General features: G+C 37.0%; 1 protein-coding gene across 6 annotated transcripts in view; it reads right to left on the reverse strand.

The window, feature by feature from the left end:
- Nucleotides 1-21463, reverse strand: part of TBCK (TBC1 domain containing kinase) — a 237930-nt gene that overhangs the window by 68137 nt on the left and 148330 nt on the right. For all 6 annotated transcript variants that reach the window (XM_082462789.1, XM_082462785.1, XM_082462788.1 and 3 more), the window contains one exon: nt 5220-5395. In XM_082462789.1, the coding sequence (XP_082318915.1) occupies nt 5220-5395 (176 nt within the window). The remainder of the gene's footprint in view (nt 1-5219; nt 5396-21463) is intronic.

Consider the following 21463-nt stretch of genomic DNA (forward strand, 5'->3'; position numbering starts at 1 on the left):
AAAATGAGCTATCACGACATGGAGGAAACAACTATATGACATTCTGGAAAAGGCAAAACTATGGAGATAATAAAAAGATCAGTGTTTGTATCCTAGTGGTTGAGGGCGAAGGGGGATGAATAGGTAGAGCATAGTGGAATTTTAGGGCATTTATACTATAATGATGCATATATGTCATTTATATATTTGTTCAACCCCACAGAATGTACAATACCAAGAGTGAACCCTAATGTAAACCTTGGACTTTGGGTGATGATACTGTGTTAATGTAGGTTCATCAATTGTAAGAAATGTTCCACTCTGTGGGGGATGTAGATAATGGGGAGGCTATGCATGTGTGGGGCAGGGAGTATACGGGAAATCTCTGCACTTTCCACTCAATTTTGCTATAAACTTAAAACTACTTTGAAAAATAAAGTCTATTTAAAAAAAAATCAAATGAGTTTGCTAACTATAAAATGAATGTAAAATAAACTAAAATCAAGCAGAAATAATCAACCAGAAAACATAATAGCTTAAAAGATATTATTCATAAAACTAACAAAATAATGTATTTATTCTTATGGACATCTAGTAGAAATCTCTAAATCTACGTGTTCAAAACTGAGCACTTGATTTTTACCTTCCAACCTGCTCCTCCTATGGTCTTCCTTACATCAGCAAATGAGAACACCCAAAACACCATCCTTCTAGCCTCAGCCAAAAACTCTAGATTCATCCGCGATTACTCTCTCTTTCGTACCTCACATTCAATGAGTCAGCAAAATCTGTTGGTTCTGTTTTCAAAATATACTTACTACCGTAATAGGGAAGAACAAATCTGACTCCATATTGGATCTGTTTCTTTTACTTTAACCTTTGTATTCTATTGCTTTTGCTGCAAGTTAAGAATGTTGCCTACAGCCTGAAATAAACAGGATAGCCCATTTTCAAGGCTCTGATCTTTAAAGGTATAACACTTTTTCCATTCACATAGAGATAAAAAGTTGCAGAACAGAGAATAACATTTGTCTTGTTGGAGGTTTACAGGAACATCATGACCCGACCTATGTGGACAGCGGTAAGAACAAAGGATTCCGACATCAAGAAGTTTGCAACAACCAACCACATCACCTCCCTTTTTAATATAAAAGAAGCCTGAATTCTAACTTGGGTAAGACAGTTCTTTGGGACATTAGTCCACCATCTTCTTGGTCAGCTGGCTTTCTGCATAAAGTCACTATCCCTTGCTCCAACAACTTGTCTCTTGATTTATTGGCCTGTTGTATGGGAGCAGTATGAGCTTGGACTCGGTAACACTACTTCTCATCACCTCTACTGCTACCCCTTGGTTCTAAGCCATCATAGCTTCGTCCTTGGTCTCCTGTTTTACCTTTGCCCCTCCTATTGTCTATTTTATGTATAGTAGCCAAAGTAACCCTTTTACATGTAAGTCTGATCCTGTCACCACTCTGCTTAAAATCTTCCAATGGCTTCTCATCTCATTTGGTATAAAGCCAAAGTATTAAGGTTACACAAGATCTGAACCACTGATCTCTGTAAATTTATGGCTTCCACACTCCTCTTCACTCATTCCATTCTATATATAGTATCCTTACTGTTCCCCTAACATACAAAGCATGTTACTACCTTGCACTTGCAAGATGGAATATTTTTTTCTCAAGAAATGTATATAACCCACTCTCTCACTTCCTTTAGGTTCTCTTCTCAAATGTTTCCTTATCAGCTAGATTTTCTTTGAGTCCCCCACATAAAATAGCAACTCTTCTCTAATGCTCTCCAGAATCCTCCTCCTTGGCATTCTCTATTGCCCTTCTTCTTCATCTTCTCCTTTTAAAAATTGAAATATAGCTGGCATACAATATTATATTAGATTTATGTGTACTAGACAGTGATTTGACATTTGCAGACATTATGAAATGATCACCACCATAAGTCTACTAACCATCTATCCCTATACAAAGTGATAATATTATTGACCATATTACTTATGCTGTGTATTACATTCCATGGCTTACTTATTTTATAACTGGAGGTCTGTATCTTTTAACCTTCTTCACCTATTTCACACACACCCTTCTGCCATCTCCTTGTCCTCAGGCAACCACCTGTTTTTTCTCTGTATTTATGAGTCTGGTTTCATTTTGTTTTGTTATTTGTTTGTTTTGTCTTTTACATTCAACATACAAGCGAGATCATGTGATATCTGTCTTTCTCTGTCTGAGAAAGACAAATTTCTTTCAAATAAGAAAAATTTCTTATTTCACTTACCAAAATAACCTCAAGCTTCATCCACGTTGCTGCAAATGGCAAGATTTCATTCTTTTTTATGGCTGAATAGTACTCTATGTGTGTGTGTAAGTATATACCACATTGTCTTTATTAATTTATCTATTGATGGACACTTAGGTTGCTTCCATATCTTGGCTATTGTAAATAGTGCTGCTATGAACACTGGTGTGTAGATATCTTTTCAAATTAATTTTGTTTTCTTCCAGTAAATACCCAGAAGTGAAACTGCTAGATCATATGGCAGTTATATTTTTAATTTTTTGAGGAACCTTTATATGGTTATACATAGTGGCTGCACCAATTTACAATCCCACCAACAGTGCGTGCGGGTCCCCTTTTCTCCACATCCTTGCCAACAGTTATCTGTTGTCTTTCTGATGACAGCAATTCTAACAGGTGTGAGTGGGTATTGAATTGTGGTTTTAACTTGCATTTCCCTGATGATTAGCCATGTTGATCATGTATCTGTTGGCCATCTGTATGTCTTCTTTGGAAAAATGTCTATTCAGGTCCCCTGCCCATTTCTTAACTGGGTTGTTTGTTCTTTTGATGTTGAGTTGTATGAGTTCTTTGTATATTTTGGATATTAACCTCTTACTGAATATATGGTTTGCAAATATCTTCTCCCATTCATTAGGTTACCTTTTCGTCTTATTGATAGTTTTCTTTGCTGTACAAAAGCTTTTAAGTTTGATGTAGTCCCATTTGTTTATCCTTATTCTTCTTTACTTTCCTCCATGGCACCTAAATGCCACTAAATGTCCAACAATACATGAATGGATCGGGCTTCCCTGGTGGCACAGTGGTTGCGAGTCTGCCTGCTAATGAAGGGGACACGGGTTCGAGCCCTGGTCTGGGAGGATCCCACATGCCACGGAGCAACTGGGCCCGTGAGCCACAACTGCTGAGCCTGCGCGTCTGGAGCCTGTGCTCTGCAACAGGAGAGGCCATGATGGTGAGAGGCCCGCACACTGCGATGAGGAGTGGCCCCCGCTTGCCACAACTGGAGAAAGCCCTCGCAAAGAAACGAAGACCCAACACAGCCAAAAATAAATTAATTAATTAATAAAAAAAAATACATGAATGGATAAAGAAAGTGTGGTGTATATGTATACAATGGAATATTACTCAGCCATAAAGAAAAAAAGAAATCTTGCCATTTGTGACAACATGGTTGATCCAGAGGATATTATGCTAAGTGAAATAAGTAGGACAGAGAAAGACAAGTACCACATGATCTCACTTACATGTGGAATCTAAAAAACACACTAACTGTTTACCTTTTTTGCTTATTGTCTGTATATCCTCCACTAAATGCAAATTCTATGAGGACAGGTACTCTTTTTTCACTGCTTTAGCCCCAGTAACTAGAATGGTATCTGTTTTATAGTATGTATTCAGACATATTGTTGAAAAATAATGCATTGGTTTTTATACTATTCATTATATTTTTCTTTATGGTTGAAATATATCAGAAAAAAATGAAATAAATTCTAAAGAAAAGTGAACTAAAACTTGAATATTCTTCAGATAGCAACATTTCATGTAAATAATGTAGTATATTCTTCTCTTCCATTCTTAGTATTGTTGTTGATGGGGATAATATATCTGACTTATGAGTACACAGAAAAGTTAGTTGCTTTCTAAAAATTTTATTTATTTATTTATATTTTATACAGCAGGTTCTTATTAGTTATCTATTTTATACCTATGAAAAGTTAGTTTTATATAACAAAGTTTTAGCAAATTGACCCAGAACTCTGAGACTTACCATAATTAGGAATATATAAAGCGACTTGGGGTTTAGTGACATTCAAACAAAAATTTAGTGACATTTTAAACAAAAATCTCATTTCAGACGAGGGTGTAAGGGAAAAGATTTAAAACCACTTAAATTTAAAATAAAGAGTGACTTTTCCTAGTAAAATTTTACTTTATCATAAAATGAAAGTCTCACATTACTTGAGTTGTCAATATTCCTTTTTTGAGCTTTTAAAATCAACTATCTCTCAATCTTTTTGTTTCACTCAGGAGTTAAAATGTAGTGGACAAATAGCATAGAATATGAGTGACATCAGTGAGAATGGCAGAGTAGGGATCTCAGAAAAGCTGCTCCTCCAAAACATAATGAGAATACTGGCAAAGATGATCAAAATGAACTTTTTAGAATTCTGGAAATTAAACAAAGGTCTGCAGCAATCTATGGAGTATAGTCAAAAGAAATACCTCTATTTCAGTAAGAATGTGAGTTCTGTGGTGCTTTAGTTTGCCCTACTCTCATTTCCTTCTCCTCAGCTCCACCTTAAAAACCAACAGTTTCACAAACCAGAAGTCTAGCAACCACTGGACAGGACAGAGTGGTTTTAGAGCTCCCAAAAAGTATCATTTCAGGGAATTATGATTATTTGACCTGTCTTCCAGTTCCCTAGAAACCTCTCCTCACAGTGTTTGCCTTTATTTGAAAACCTGACTCAGAACCCTCTCTGTTCAAAGAGACTTTTCTCTGGAAGTATCTGTCAAAAAGAGTCAGCAGCAACTGTTTAATATTTCAGCTGTCTGAGGTGGCCATAACAGTTGGAGCAAAGAATAAGCTGACAATAAAAATTAAAAACTAAAATTAAAAGCTGGGGAACGCAATGTCCATAGGGGGATTTGAAAGTGCTAACAGGATCCTGGGAATCTAGAACTCTGTCCATGCTAACATAGGATGTTTGCATGCATAGGAAAGACCTGAGAAGGCCTTAAGCTCTCACCTTTGGTTGACCTCAAGACCTGAAATAGTTGTATGAATACAATCACATATTAGAAGATAGCTATGTTAAAAAGACATAAGTGACAATACTATATGAACAATACTGATACTTAAGTATACTAATATAACATCCATCTTCTTTTAGAGTTTATGAATTAAATCAGCAATTACGTACCAGATCTGTTTTTGGAGGATCTGGACACTCAGTGGAGAAATAAGGTGTTGAACTTCTGACTCCACTGCTATCAGAAGTTGGCTTTGGAGGTTGAGCATGCTGTCTGTAAGTAGCACTTTTAGGAGTCCAACAAAACAGGTTGATTGATTCTCGCACACAACGTTCAATGTCAATTTCTAGATAGAAAAATTAAAAAAAAAAAGCAAACATAGAATTTGGATTGCTCTATTTATGTAAAAACCACCATTTTTCCTAAATATATATACACAAATATGGCTAAGATGATAACTAATTAGAAAAGATGTCAGTAAAAAAGTAATCTAGTTATTAATCAGCATATTTATGACTGGAATGGTAGAGGGTATCTGGTATTATTATGTAGATACATATACACATATATTTACATTTGTAAATATATACATACATTTTTATGTGTGCTTTTTGGGTATTATTATCTATATATAGATACACATACATATAGTATATGTGTTTATATATTTCAGTGTATCATTATTTAAACATTTAAATATAACACATCTGGGCTTCCCTGGTGGCGCAGTGGTTGAGAATCTGCCTGCTAATGCAGGGGACACGGGTTCGCGCCCTGGTCTGGGAAGATCCCACATGCCGCGGAGCAACTAGACCCGTGAGCCACAACTACTGAGCCTGCGCATCTGGAGCCTGTGCTCCGCAACAAGAGAGGCCACGATAGTGAGAAGTCCGCGCACCGTGATGAGGAGTGGCCCCCGCTTGCCACAACTAGAGAAAGCCCTAGCACAGAATCGAAGACCCAACATAGCAATCAAGCAATCAATCAATCAATCAATCAAAAAAAAAAACTTATAAAAAAAAAGAAGTTAAATATAACACATCTCCTTATTAGAGAATCTTAACTTTGATAATATTTTCACTTTCTCAAATTAAAGGTTGGGTAGAAGGAAGGCTGGAATTTGGGAGTGGGCAAACAAAAGATTCAGAAGTTAATAGACATACTTTAAGTAAAGTGTAATGAAAGTTTCATTTCCATATATCAAAGATGATATAAAATAATCAGGGCAAAATTAATTAAAATCTCAGGTCAGCATTTCTCCCCTTTTTAAAAAAGAATTTCTTGATTTAACTGCAAAAAAGTATAAGTGAGGTTTCATATAGACAGAAATTAAATGTAGTCAATTAAAATAATAAAAAATACTTCCATAGAAGATTTCCCCTTCTTTCTCAGATTTGAAAGAAATTTAAACATCTTTGATACAGAGGTAATATACACAGTAAAGTTATTACAATGCCAAATTATTGTTTGTGTGTTTTGATAGGACTGTAACTCTTTAGGAGGTTAATATTCCTGATGGAGAGTAAGCTGTTATTCTACAGGGAAAGTGGAGCTATCATAGAAAAGCAGCAGAAATTCAAGAAGTTTACTAGGATGAAGGAGTTTATTAGCATGGACTAGCTTTTCCGTTTCTATATTCATAATATTAGTAAATGGCAGATATTATCATTTCCTCTGCAAAAGTCCACGTGTGTCAGTTCAGATAAGCAATGGAGAAAAATATATTACAACCTTTACAAAGGGGTAAGGTCCCTATTTCTCTTTTTGAAATGAAGAGCTTATATATAAGGGGAAAAGGAAATAGACATTTAAGTTGATCCTGTGAATGGTGCATGAATCAGGCACTTATAGAATTATCTGCTTTTATAAGGTGGAAAACCCTTAGAGAAGGGCAGGGAAATGGACACTTAATGAGCATCTATTATGTGACAGGTGTTGTATACTTTCACTTAGCCCATTTAATTCTTACAGTGATTATTATAGACAGGTACTGCACTCCCCTCATTTCTGTTGAAGATGAAGAAACTAAGACATAAAGAAGCTAAGTGACTGAATGTGTTAAGTGTTTTTATTATGAGTAGAATATCTGAAGTTACTAAAGGGTTATAAGGCATCTTTCATTTCCCAATTTATTTAGATTTGGGAAACAATAGCCAGCAGGCCTAGAAAGACCAGTTACTCAATTAAACATTCCTTTGTCTGCTATTAGTGATGTTTGCCAACTTCACAGTTGGTTACTTCCATGGTTGCACAAAGAGGTCAGATTTCATCACCCCCATATGTTATTCCTAACATAAAATCTATGAAAGAGTTAAACATGTTTGGAGGAATGGACCTATTTATTTGAGAAATTGTCAATACAGTGAAATGCATTCTTTTAAAAAGTTCTGTAACATTATCAACTTGATATTCCACAAAGAGAAGAATACAGACACCAATGAGAAGAAGAATAAAAGTTCAAGATACGTTCCTCTACTCCACTTAAGATGGAAGAGATGTGCTCAATTCATTTTAGAACATTTCCAATTAATACGGTTAAGATAAAAATTTGCAGCTAAAGAGAGAAAACTTTGTCATCTTAAAAAAGTTTATCCACTTCACACTGTTTAATCTCCAAAGGAAAAGAATTTTGGACCATAAATTTTGCATCTGCAGTGCTCAAATCAGTTTGACATATCTGTCACCCATTAAAAGCTTGAAGTCAAGTTAATGATGCAGATCAGAGGTTGTAGTTCAGTCCTTAAATCACTGGCAATGGAAAAGTCATTTGTATCTGCTTCCAAAACACCCTACCAATACCATAAAAGGTTTACAGTGAATCTTGAGAATTTACTGGCATCCACCCCGATTTGAGCCTGATTATTACTACTGGCAGATATCCCATTCTCCACTCACTTGACCCATGTCACCTCTCCATCTCAAAATCCTTCCAAAGTACTTTATCATAACCAAAATATTATGAAAAGTACTTTATAAACTGTACATTAAAATATATAATTATTCTTTTAAAAATAATCTCTCATCCTAAAGCACTACTACTTTCTATCTTGCATTTTCATTTTGATACAATGCGTTTGTGAAAAAGTATGTACCATGGATATGGTTTCTCAGGTTTGATTCCAAGCTCCATGAGGTACTTTGTGACTCAGAGAAATAATTTCTCTAAATCTCGTTTTCTTTATCCTCATCCATTACTATTGTTATCTCTCATAAATACTGAACTATTTTCAAAATGATAAAATGCAACTCGTGATTCATTTGGGCAAGGGTAGTTAGAAAAGACAGCTCGCCTGAAGCCCTTCATTGCCTTGCTTTAATGACTATGAATTGCTTCCTAGATATAGTGAACAGCTGTTGACATGGCAGTTCTCTTTACCATCATCTAATTCCCTTTGGTTCTCCCCTACATTTGATCCCTAATTTGGGGGCTAAGATATTATTTTCTCTCTCTATATTTACTGCATCATTTTGGTGGAACACATTTTCTAGTAATTTCTAGGAAAGGATGCACAGAAGGCAAATTATTTTGGAATTGTCCATGTCTTTTAATATATTTATTCTGCCTTTGACTGATAGTTAGGCTAGGCATAACATTCTAGGATTGATTTATTTTTCTACAGAGTTATGTAAGGCAAGGGCTCCACTGTCTTTCTTCTGAGAAATTTGATGCAATCTTGATTTGAGATCACTTGTACATGATTTTCCACCTATCTGTAAATTTTTAGGATCCCTGGTGTTCTGAAATTTCATAATGATACATGTAATTGTATATCACTTAATTGATGGTCTTTTTGTAATCCTTCAGTTATAGAAAAAGTTCTTGTTTGATGTCTGTAATAATTTCTTTCTCACTGTTTTTCCTCTTCTCTTTTCTTTCATTAGAAGAGTCCTGAACATCCTGTATAGATTTCCTAATAATTTTGCCTTTTCCTCTTACTTTCCATCTATATTTTGGTTCTACTCTCTGAGAGATTTCCTAAGCTTTATCATACACCTCTTTCATATAAAGCTCATTGCATTTCCACATCATTTTTAATTTCCAGTAAATCTTTTTTGTTGTTACTTAAAAATTTCTGATTTTTCATAGTTATCATATCTTCTCATAATTGTTTTTCTGAGGATATTCCTTTATTCAGTTGGTGCTGTTCTGTGTTTTTTAGCTGGAGGCTTTCCCTAGAGGTTTGGTGATCTATGACTGCATATTTAAAAGAACAGCACTAAAAATCAGATTGCAAGTTTTGTATATATGGGTAGGGCTTCACTATAGGTAACTTGGGGACATGGTCATTTGTTAGAGGACCCCTATAAGTAAGGTATTTCTCTTTTTGGGAACTTTCCATCTCTCCAGAGGATAATTCTTTAATCTGTCTAAACTAATCTTTGCCAGCATTCTGGGAATTGACCGTGGATGAGCCTGGGGATTGTAACTATAAACATTTTCTCACTCTGGCTCTCTGCTATGCTACTGACTCTGTGTCTCAAGTCTCTATGATTCTACTACTCCAAAAATGTACCTCCAAATTTACTGTATCTATGGTCATGTTTTGTAAAATTTGCAAAGGTAAAAATATCTAAACCACAATCAGTGAAAACTGTTGTCTTTACACCAATTTCCCCTCCATTACACTTCCTCTTGTGCTAGGCAACATAGTGGCTGTGGATACTTTGATATAACTAAGCTAAATTCGAGATGTATTTATTATGGTTTAATGGGTATTCTACTGTTATTTGAAGTCACTTTGGGGTATTGACATAGATTTTTCTCCTTGACCAGAGTCTAGTCAGGCTCCTCTAAGCCTTTTCTTGACTATGCCTCAACCTTGGCCTATAAAGACTTGAACAAAACTCATAACATAGTTTATAGCAATTCAAGGTCATATCCCTTGGATTACCCTAATGCCGTATAAACGCCTGCCTGAGAAAAAAAAAAAGGCTGCCAGAAGAATTTAGCATTTGTTCCAGTCAATACCTGAAGATAGGGTCCCTGTCTTCCAGCCTCTGTAGGAAGGTAGGAGCCTAACTTTGGTTAAGTGTCAGTTAGCAAAAGCAGATATATTTCACATGGACCAATGCCCCCCTTCACACTTTTTATAATTTTTCACTTCCCTGAATCTTCTAGTCTCCTCCCTCCCTATTCCCTCATTCTCCCTTTAAAATGCCCAGGCACCTCTGTACAAATTGAAGTTGAGTTCAATTCATGCTGGACTATTATTGCAACAGTGTTATTATTGACTAAAACCTGTGCTTACCACTTTAATGAGTGTCTAGCTTGTTTTCCTTTGACAGTATAGTAAAATTATTGCTAGCTCTAGGAATGACTGCCTGGAATACTCCCACCACCCACTATACAGGAGTAGAGGTCATAATGCAGTGTGAATGTGTTCTAGCAGTAAAAGTTTATGGGCAGGAGAAACATAGTTGACATGTACATAGCAAAAACCAGACTGAAAAATTCTTCCAAATATTAAACATGTGAAACTGTATGCAGAGAATTAGATTCTCATTGATGCCTGATTAAAAGAGAAATATTCGGGCTTCCCTGGTGGTGCAGTGGTTGAGAATCTGCCTGCCAATGCAGGGGACACGGGTTCGAGCCCTGGTCTGGGAAGATCCCACATGCCACGGGGCAACTAGGCCCGTGAGCCACAACTACTGAGCCTGCGCATCTGGAGCCTGTGCTCCGCAACAAGAGAGGCCGCGACAGTGAGAGGCCCGCGCACCGCAATGAAGAGTGGCCCCCGCTTGCCGCAACTAGAGAAAGCCCTCGCACAGAAATGAAGACCCAACACAGCCACAAATAAATAAATGGAAAAATAAATATAAATAAATAAATAAATAAATAGGGAAAAAACATATTTAAAAAAAAATAAATAAATAAAAGAGAAATATTCTCCTTCTAGAAATATACTTCAATAATGCTACATATACAATTATAAGTGTACCATTAACTTCTTTTTCTTTTTTTGATAGGAACCTCACAAAAAATAGCATTTCTGTATTTATAGAAAACAAATTTGTAGCACTAAAACAAACAGAAGCAACACCTGTGCTGTCATATGTTTTATGCATTACTACTATAAATAATAAAAGACAAATTTCAACCAACCCTGCCAGTGAAAAGACAGATTATCTATTTTTTCTATAGAAAATATTGCATAATTATTGTTATACGAAGAGATGATCAATGAATATGAAGCAAAAGAGCAGGAAAAATATAGAGGTATGTCAGACATTTAATGAATAAAAATATTATGCTATTTTTCTGTTTTGTAATTTGTTGTGATCTCTTTGCTCACTCTAAATATTCTTTTAATAGCCTAATTTTGTATTGTAATTTATAACCTCTCCTTAAAGAGGGGCATCTGCCCACACTGCATAAGCTTCAGGCCACAAAATCTAGATCTGCCCCTATCTTCCAGTCTTCTGCTAGGTGGCAGAGGAATAGACTCTTGGCTAAGAGGGTGGGAGCAAAGATTTGTAGGGGTGAATGCAATGAAACTATTCCTTATGCATATATACATTCAACTGTTTCTTCTCTGGTTTTCTGCCTCATTTTTTCATTCACTTTCAATTTCTGAGACTTTTTGGTGCTCTGCATCAAGAACTGGCTTGCTTCCTTTTGGTATCCTCCTTTGCAGGAAGGTTTCAGTATTCTCTGATTTATTAAGTGAGTTACTACTGATGTAATTGCTTTCTATCTTCCAAATACTTGTTGACATTTCTTGTCTACTAGTCCTCTTTTTACACTCCTTTTGTTTTTAAAATTACTCTTTCTTCATTCCCTTACTGTCACTTTAGTGATGTTTCAGAAGGTAGCAGAGACAAACATGTATACAGTCTGTCATTCTTAACTGGAGAAGTTTCAAATTTTAAAGGTTCTGGTTCAAAAGGGGTGGGAACGAAGTTAGGAGATGGGCATGGTGAGCTTGATGTTTCACCCCCTTGGTCTAGCTCCAGGCCTGCAAAGTAGCAGTTAAGCTATTTGCTCAGAAAGCAGTATAATAACAATGCCACACTGCTAAGATTAACTCAGGAGGCAGCATGATCTGGGTTTGAATCAATTCAATTATTTACAAGTTGTACATCTTTGGTCATTTTTCTGCATCTTTTTCTCAATCATAAAATAGGAATGATAATACTTAATTCCTGGACTGTTATGAGGTATAAATAAGATTATTCCAGCACACAGTAGGGACTTAAGTATTTTATAGACAAATTTTTAGATACATAAAAAACATGAAAAATTTTAGCACTTCAACTAAAATGAAAAAAAGTATAAGCCTTAGATCCCACTAAGTCTGCCTTCTTGTTTTAAACCCAGTTGAAAAATAAGGAAGGGACTTCCCTGGCGGTCCAGTGGTTAGGACTCTGTGCTTCCATTGCAGGGGGCACAGGTTCGATCCCTGGTCAGGGAACTAAGATCCTGTATGCCATGTGGCATGGCCAAAAAAAAAAAGGGAAAGAAAGAAAAATAGGCTAGTTTTCTACTTTGCAACTGGTAGATTTCTCTTTAGAAAGAGACTGCCTTTTAAAAAGTATTCTTTTCTACTTTTCAAAATCCAAAGACTTAGGATATCATTCAGTGTTAAAAAGAAATGAGCTATCAAGCCACAAGCAGACGTGGAGGAAAAAGTCTGAATAGGCTGTATCCTCTATGATTCCAATCACATGACATTCTGGAAAAGGCAAAACTTTATAAGAACAGTAAAAAAAATCACTGTTTGTCAAGGTTTTGGGGGTGAGGGGAGCAGGAGAGGAGGAATGAATAGTTGAAGCACAGGGAATTTTTAGGGTGGTGAAACTGCTCTGTATAATACTGCAATGGTGAATACATGACATTATGCATTTATTGAAACCTACAGAACTCTACAACACAACCTTAATGTATACTATAGACTTCGGTTAACAATAATGTAAGATACTAAGGCAAGATGTTAAAAATAGGAGAAATAATGAGCAGGGAAGAGGAGAAATACAGGAACTCTGTACTACCTGCTCAATTTTTCTGTGAACTGCTCTAAAAAAAGTGAAGTCTATTAATCAAAAAAAACAAAAAACAGGGACACAGGAGTGACATCAGTAAAAATGGCACAGTAGATGTCTCCAGGGGCACTACTTTTTAAATAAGTTTTTTTTTTAAAGAACTACTGAAAGAAGTTAAAAATCTGTAATCATGTCAACATCCTTGTATTATAGTTGATTTATCTCTTGACTAGGGTAACAAATTATGACTTTTCATTCAAATGCAAAATAAACTTCATTGACAAAAAAATACTATCACTTAAAAAAAAAACCCTGTGCATTATACTGGACATTTACCAGACATTCTGGATTTGCAAGAATTAGAGTATTAATAACTTATTCAAATTCTGTAATCACATGACAAAAGGGGTCACTGAAGCCATTTTGGAATAACTTGGCTTACACAAGACATTTAACATATTGGGCAATTTGACAGAAACATTTCCTTCCGCACTCTAAAATTCTTATCTGTACTTAACAATAGTATGATCATTGCTCCATACCACACTTTCTTTGAGATAATAAGCCCATGGTTGTCTTTGTGAGGCAGGTAGGGAGTAAGGAGAGAGGAGAACTGCTAAGGATAGAAAATAAATGATTTTGTATATCCAAATAAAAACCGTAAAACGTGGCTTGCTTAAATGAAGGAAAATAAGTTGTAGAGACAATGTTTTACATTTAAAATGGGTTAAAATTTGTTAAAAGTCAAGTTTCTATATGCTGTTCACTGACAAACAACTAACACAGGCAGAAAGAAAAGAAATGGCTACGGAGACCTTCAAGATGGCGGAGGAGTAAGATGTGGAGATCACCTTGCTCCCCACAAATACATCAGAAATACATCTACGTGTGGAACAACTCCTACAGAACACCTACTGAACACTGGCAGAAGACCTCAGACTTCCCAAAAGGCAAGAAAATCCCCACATACTGAGGTAGGGCAAAAAAAAAAAGAAAAAACAGAGACAAAAGAATAGGGACGGGACCTGCACCTCTGGGAGGGAGCTGTGAAGGAGGAAAAGTTTCCACACACTAAGAAGCCCCTTCACAGGAAGAGACAGGGGGTGGCGGGGGTGCTTCGGAGCCATGGAGGAGAGCACAGCAACAGGGGTGTGGAGGGAAAAGCGGAGAGATTCCCGCACAGAGGATCGGTGCCGACCAGCACTCACCAGCCCGAGAGGCTTGTCTGCTCACCACAGGGGCAGGCAGGGGCTGGGAGCTGAGGCTTGGGCTTCGGAGGTCAGACCCCAGGGAGAGGACTGGGGTTGGCTGCGTGAACACAGGCTGAAGGGGGCAAGTGCGCGACAGCTAGCAGGGACGGAGTCCGGGAAAAAGTCTGGACCTGCCTAAGAGGCAAGAGACCATTGTTTCAGGGTGTGCGAGGAGAGGGGATTCAGAGCACCGCCTAAACAAGCTCCAGAGATGGGCGGGAGCCACAGCTATCAGTGTGGACACCAGAGACCGACATGAAATGCTAAGGCTGCTGCTGCAGCCACCAAGAAGCCTGTGTGCAAGCACAGGTCACTATCCACACCTCCCCTCCTGGGAGCCTATGCAGCCCGCCAATGCCAGGGTCCCGTGATCCAGGGACAACCTCCCAGGGAGAACACATGGCACACCTCAGGCTGTTGAAATGTCATGTGGGCCTCTGCCGCTTCAGGCTCGACCCACATTCCATACAGAGACCCCTAATCAGCTGCTCCTTTAACCCTGTCCTGTCTGGAAGGGAACAGACGCCCTCAGGCGACCTACACGTAGAGGCGGGGCCAAATCCAAAGCTGAACCCCAGGAACTGTGCAAACAAAGAAGACAAATGGAAATCTCTCCCATCAGCCTCAGGAGCAGCGGATTAAATCTCCACAGTCAACTTGATGTACCCTGCATCTCTGGAATACCTGAGTAGACAACGAATCATCCCAAAATAGAGGTGGTGGACTTTGGGAGCAACTGTAGACTTGGGGTTTGTTGTCTGCAACTGACTTGTTTTTGGTTTTTATGTTTATCTTAGTATAGTTTTTAGCACTTGTTATCATTGTTGGATTTGTTTATTGGTTTGGTTGCTCTCTTCCTCCTTTTGTTTTTAAATATAGATATATCTATATTTTTCCTTTTTCTCTTTTTGTGAGTGTGTATGTGTATGCTTCTTTGTATGAGTTTGTCTGTATAGCTTTGTTTTTACCATTTGTCCTAGGGTTCTGTCTATCCATTTTTTTTTTTAAAGTATAGTTTTTAGCACTCGTTATCATTGGTGGATTTGTATTTTGGTTTGGTTGCTCTCTTCTTTCTTTCTTTTTTTTTTAACTTAAAATTTTTTTTAATTTTTAATAACTTTTACATATTTTTTATTTTAATTATTTTATTTTACTTTATTTTATTATTTTTTTTCCTTCTTTCTTTTTTTCCCCGTTTTCTTCTAAGCCATGTGGCTGACAGGGTCTTGGTGCTCCAGCCGGGTGTCAGGCCTGTGCCTCTGAGGTAGGAGAACCAAGTACGGGACAGTGCTCCACTAGAGACCTCCTGGCTCCATGTAATATCAAACAGCGAAGGCTCTCTAAGAGATCTCTGTCTCAAAGCTAAGACCCAGCTACACTCAAAGACCAGCAAGCTACACTGCTGGACACTCTATACCAAACAACAGGAACACAACCCCACCCATTAGCAGAGAGGCTGCTTAAAATCATAATAAGGTCATAGACACCCCAAAACACACCACCAGACATGGCCCTGCCCACCAGAAAGACAAGATCCAGCCTCATCCACCAGAATACAAGCACTAGTCCCCTCCACCAGGAAGCCTACATAACCCACTGAACCAACCTGAGCACTGGGGGCAGACACCAAAAACAACAGGAACTACGAACCTGCAGCCTGCACAAAGGAGACCCCAAACACAGTAAGTTAAGCAAAATGAGAAGACAGAAAAACACATAGCAGATGAAGGAGCAAGGTAAAAACCCACCAGACCAAACAAATGGAGAAGAAATAGGCAGTCCACCAGAAAAAGAATTCAGAGTACTGATAGTAAACATGATCCAAAATCTTGGAAATAGAAAGGAGAAAATACAAGAAAGAAATGTTTAACAAGGACCTAGAAGAACTAAAGAGCAAACAAACAATGATGAACAACACCATAAATGAAATTTAAAATTCTCTAGAAGGAATCAATAGCAGAATACCTGAGGCAGAAGAATGGAAAAGTGACCTGGAAGATAAAATAGTGGAAATAACTACTGCAGAGCAGAATAAAGAAAAAAGAATGAAAAGAATTGAGGACAGTCTCAGAGACCTCTGGGACAACATTAAACACACCAACATTTAAATTATAGGGGTCCCAGAAGAAGAAGAGAAAAAGAAAGGGACTGAGAAAATATTTGAAGAGATTATAGTAGAAAACTTCCCTCATATGGGAAAGGAAATAGTCAACCAAGTGCAGGAAGTGCAGAGAGTCTCATACAGGATAAATCCAAGGAGAAACACACCAAGACACATATTAATGAAACTATCAAAAATTAAATACAAAGAAAAAATATTAAAAGCAGCAAGGGAAAAACAAATAACATACAAGGGACTCCGCGTAAGGTTAACAGCTGATCTTTCAGCAGAAACTCTGTAAGCCAGAAGGGAGTGGCAAGACATATTTAAAGTGATGAAGGGAAAAACCTACAACCAAGATTACTTTACCCAGCAAGGATCTCATTCAGATTCGATGGAGAAATTAAAACCTTTACAGACAAGCAAAAGTTAAGAGAATTCAGCACCACCAAACCAGCTTTACAACAAATGCTAAAAGAACTTCTTTAGGCAGGAAACACAAGAGAAGGAAAAGACCTACAATAACAAACCCAAAACAATTACGAAAATGGTAATAGGAACATACATATTGATAATTATCTTAAATGTAAAGGGATTAAATGCTCCCACCAAAAGACATAGACTGGCTGAATGGATACAAAAACAACACCAGTACATATGCTGTCTACAAGACACCCACTTCAGACCTAGGGACACATACAGACTGAAAGTGACGGGATGGAAAAAGATATTCCATGCAAATGGAAATCAAAAGATAGCTGGAGTAGCAAAACTCATATCAGAAAAAACTTACTTTAAAATAAAGACTATTACAAGAGACGAAGAAGGACACTACATAATGATCAAGGGATCAATCCAAGAAAAAGATATAACAATTGTAAATATTTATGCACCCAACATAGGAGCACCTCAATACATAAGGCAAATGCTAACAGCCATAAAAGGGGAATCGACAGTAACACAATCATAGTAGTGGACTTTAACACCCCACTTTCACAAATGGACAGATCATCCAAAATGAAAATAAATAAGGAAACAAAAGCTTTAAATGATACAATAAACAAGATGGACTTAATTGATATTTATAGGACATTCCATCCAAAAACAGCAGATTACACTTTCTTCTCAAGTGCGCATGGAATATTCTCCAGGACAGATCACATCTTGGGTCACAAATCAAGTATCGGTAAATTTAAGAAAACTGAAATCATATCAAGTATCTTTTCCAACCGCAATGCTATGAGACTAGATATCAATTCCAGGAAAAAATCTGTAAAAAATACAAACACATGGAGGCTAAACAATACACTACTTGATAACCAAGAGATCACTGAGGAAATAAAAGAGGAAATAAAAAAAATACGTAGAAACAAATGACAATGAAAACACTACAACTGAAAACCTATGGGATGCAGCAAAAGCAGTTCTAACAGAGAAGTTTATAGCAATACACTTCTACCTCAAGAAATAAGAAATATCTCAAATAAACAACCTAACCTTACACCTAAAGCAATTAGAGAAAGAAGAACCAAAAAACCCCAAAGTTAGCAGAAGGAAAGAAATAATAAAGATCAGATCAGTAATAAATGAAAAAGAAATGAAGGAAACAATAGCAAAGATCAATAAAACTAAAGGCTGGTTCTTTGAGAAGATAAACAAAATTGATGAAGCACTAGCCAGACCCATCAAGAGAAAAAGGGAGAAGACTCAACTCAAAAGAATAAGAAATGAAAAAGGAGAAGTAATAACTAATACTGCAGAAATGCAAAGGATCATGAGAGATTACTACAAGCAAGTATATGCCAATAAAATGGACAATCTCGAAGAAATGGACACATTCTTAGAAAAGCACAACCTTCCGAACCTGAACCAGGAAGAAACAGAAAAAATAAACAGACCAATCACAAGCACTGAAATTGAGACTGTGATTAAAAATCTTTCAACAAACAAAAGCCCAGGACAAGATGGTTTCACAGGCAAATTCTATCAAACATTTAGAGAAGAGCTAACACCTATCCTTCTCAAAGTCTTCCAAAAAATTGCAGAGGAAGGAACACTCCCAAACTCATTCTATGAGGCCACCATCACCCTGATACGAAAACCAGACAAAGATACTACAAAAAAAGAAAATTACAGGCCAGTATCACTGATGAATATAGATGCAAAAATCCTCAACAAAACACTAGCAAACAGAATCCAACAGCACATTAAAAGGATCATACACCATGATCAAGTGGGATTTATCCCAGGGATGCAAGGATTCTTCAATATATGCAAATCAATCAATGTGATACACCATATTAACAAATTGAAGAATAAAAACCATATGATCATCTCAATAGATGCAGAAAAAGCTTTCAACAAAATTCAACACCCATTTATGATTAAAAAAACCTCCAGAAAGTAGGCATAGAGGGAACTTACCTCAACATACTAAAGGCCATAAATGACAAACCCACAGCCAGTATCGTTCTCTATGGTGAAAAACTGAAACCATTTCCTCTAAGATCAGGAAAAAGACAAGGTTGTCCACTCTCACCACTATTTTTCAACATAGTTTTGGAAGTTTTATCCACAGCAATCAGAGAAGAAAAAGAAATAAAAGGAATCCAAATCGGAAAAGAAGAAGTAATGCTGCCACTGTTTGCAGATGACGTGGTACTATACATAGAGAATACTAAAGATGCTACCAGAAAACTACTAGAGCTAATCAATGAATTTGGTAAAGTAGCAAGATAGAAAATTAATGCGCAGATATCTCTTGCATTTGTATACACTAATGATGAAAAATCTGAAAGAGAATTTAAGGAAACACTCCCATTTACCACTGCAACAGAAAAGAATAAAATACCTAGGAACAAACCTACCTAAGGAGGCAAAAGACCTGTATGCAGAAAACTATAAGAAAGAAATTAAAGATGATACAAACAGATGGAGAGATATACCATGTTCTTGGATTGGAAGAGTCAACATTGTGAAAATGACTATACTACCCAAAGCAATCTACAGATTCAATGCAATCCCTAGCAAACTACCACTGGCATTTTTCACAGAACTAGAACAAAAAATTTCACAATTTGTATGGAAACGCAAAAGACCCCGAATAGCCAAAGCAATCTTGAGAAAGAAAAACAGATCTGGAGGAATCAGGCTCCTGGACTTCAGAGTATACTACAAAGCTACAGTAATCAAGACAGGATGGTACTGGCAAAAAACCAGAAATATAGATCAATGGAATAGGATAGAAAGCCCAGAGATAAACACACGCACATATGGTCACCTTATCTTTGACAAAGGAGGCAAGGGTATACAATGGAGATAAGACAGCCTCTTCAATAAGTGGTGCTGGGAAAACTGGACAGCTACATGTAAAAGAATGAAATTAGAACACTCCGTAACAACATACACAAAATAAACTCAAAATGGATTAGAGAACTAAATGTAAGGCCAGACACTATAAAACTCTTAGAGGAAAACATAGGCAGAACATTCTATGACATAAATCACAGTAAGATCCTTTTTGACCCACCTCCTAGAGAAATGGAAATTAAAATAAAAATAAACAAATGGGACCTAATGACACTTAAAAGCTTTTGCACAGCAAAGGAAACCATAAACAAGACGAAAAGACAACCCTCAGAATGGGAGAAAATATTTGCAAACGGAGCAACTGACAAAGGATTAATCTCCAAAATTTACAAGCAGTTCAGTATCAGAAAAACAAACAACCCAATCGCAAAATGGGCAGAAGACCTAAATAGACATTTCTCCAAAGAAGATATACAGATTGCCAACAAACACATGAAAGGATGCTCAACATCACTAATCATGAGAGAAATGCAAATCAAAACTACAATGAGGTATCACCTCACACCGGTCAGAATGGCGTTCATCAAAAAATCTACAAACAATAAATGCTGGAGAGGGTGTGGAGAAAATGGAACCTTCTTGCACTGTTGGTGGGAATGTAAATTCATACAGCCACTATGGAGAACAGTATTGAGGTTCCTTAAAAAACTAAACTAAACTAAAAATAGAACTACCATATGACCCAGTCCCACTAATGGGCATATACCCTGAGAAAACTAAAAATAATTCAAAAAGAGTCATGTACCAGAATGTTCATTGCAGCTCTATTTACAATAGCCAGGACATGTAGGCAACCTAAGTGTCCACTGACAGATGAATGGATAAAGAAGATGTAGCACATATATCCAATGGAATATTACTCAGTCATAAAAAGAAATGAAATTGAGTTATTTGTAGTGAGGTGGATGGACCCAGAGTCTCTCATACAGAGTGAAGTAAGTCAGAAAGAGAAAAACAAATACCGTATGCTAACACATATATATGGAATCTAAAAAAAAAAACAAAAAAATAAAATGGTTCTGAAGAACCTAGGGGCAGGACAGGAATAAAGATGCAGACGTAGAGAATGGACTTGAGGACACAGGGAGGGGGAAGGGTAAGCTGGGACGAAGTGAGAGAGTGACATGGACATATATACACTACCAAATGTAAAATAGATAGCTAGTGGGAAGCAGCCGCATAGCACAGGGAGATCAGCTCGGTGCTTTGTGACCACCTAGAGGGGTGGGATAGGGAGGGTGGGAGGGAACCGCAAGAGGGAGGAGATATGGGGATATATGTATACGTATAGCTGATTCACACTGTTATACAGCAGAAAGTAACACACTACTGTAAAGCAATTATACTCCAATAAAGATGTTAAAAAAAAAATGAAATAGCTAGGGAATTCCCTGGCAGTCCAGTGGTTAGGACTCCATGCTTCCACTGCAGGGGACACGGTTCAATCCCTGGTCAGGGAACTAAGATAGAGCAAGTCATGCGGCCAAAAAAAAAAGCTAGTATTCTACCTGAAGGTTTTATCTAACAGTAAGTATTTTTAGTATTGCAAATAAAATGAGCTTCCTAAGATGTCAGAATTGACTTTCTCAAGTTACTAGATTGGACCATTTGAAGCTGCTGATATGGAACAATTTTGACCTACAAAAACCTACTTTTGTAAGCAAATAACATGTTCTCCTGTATAGTAAAAAGTACTGGATTTGGACTCCAA

Source organism: Balaenoptera physalus (assembly GCF_965194825.1).
Source record: "Balaenoptera physalus genome assembly, chromosome: 5".
Taxonomy (NCBI): domain Eukaryota; kingdom Metazoa; phylum Chordata; class Mammalia; order Artiodactyla; family Balaenopteridae; genus Balaenoptera; species Balaenoptera physalus.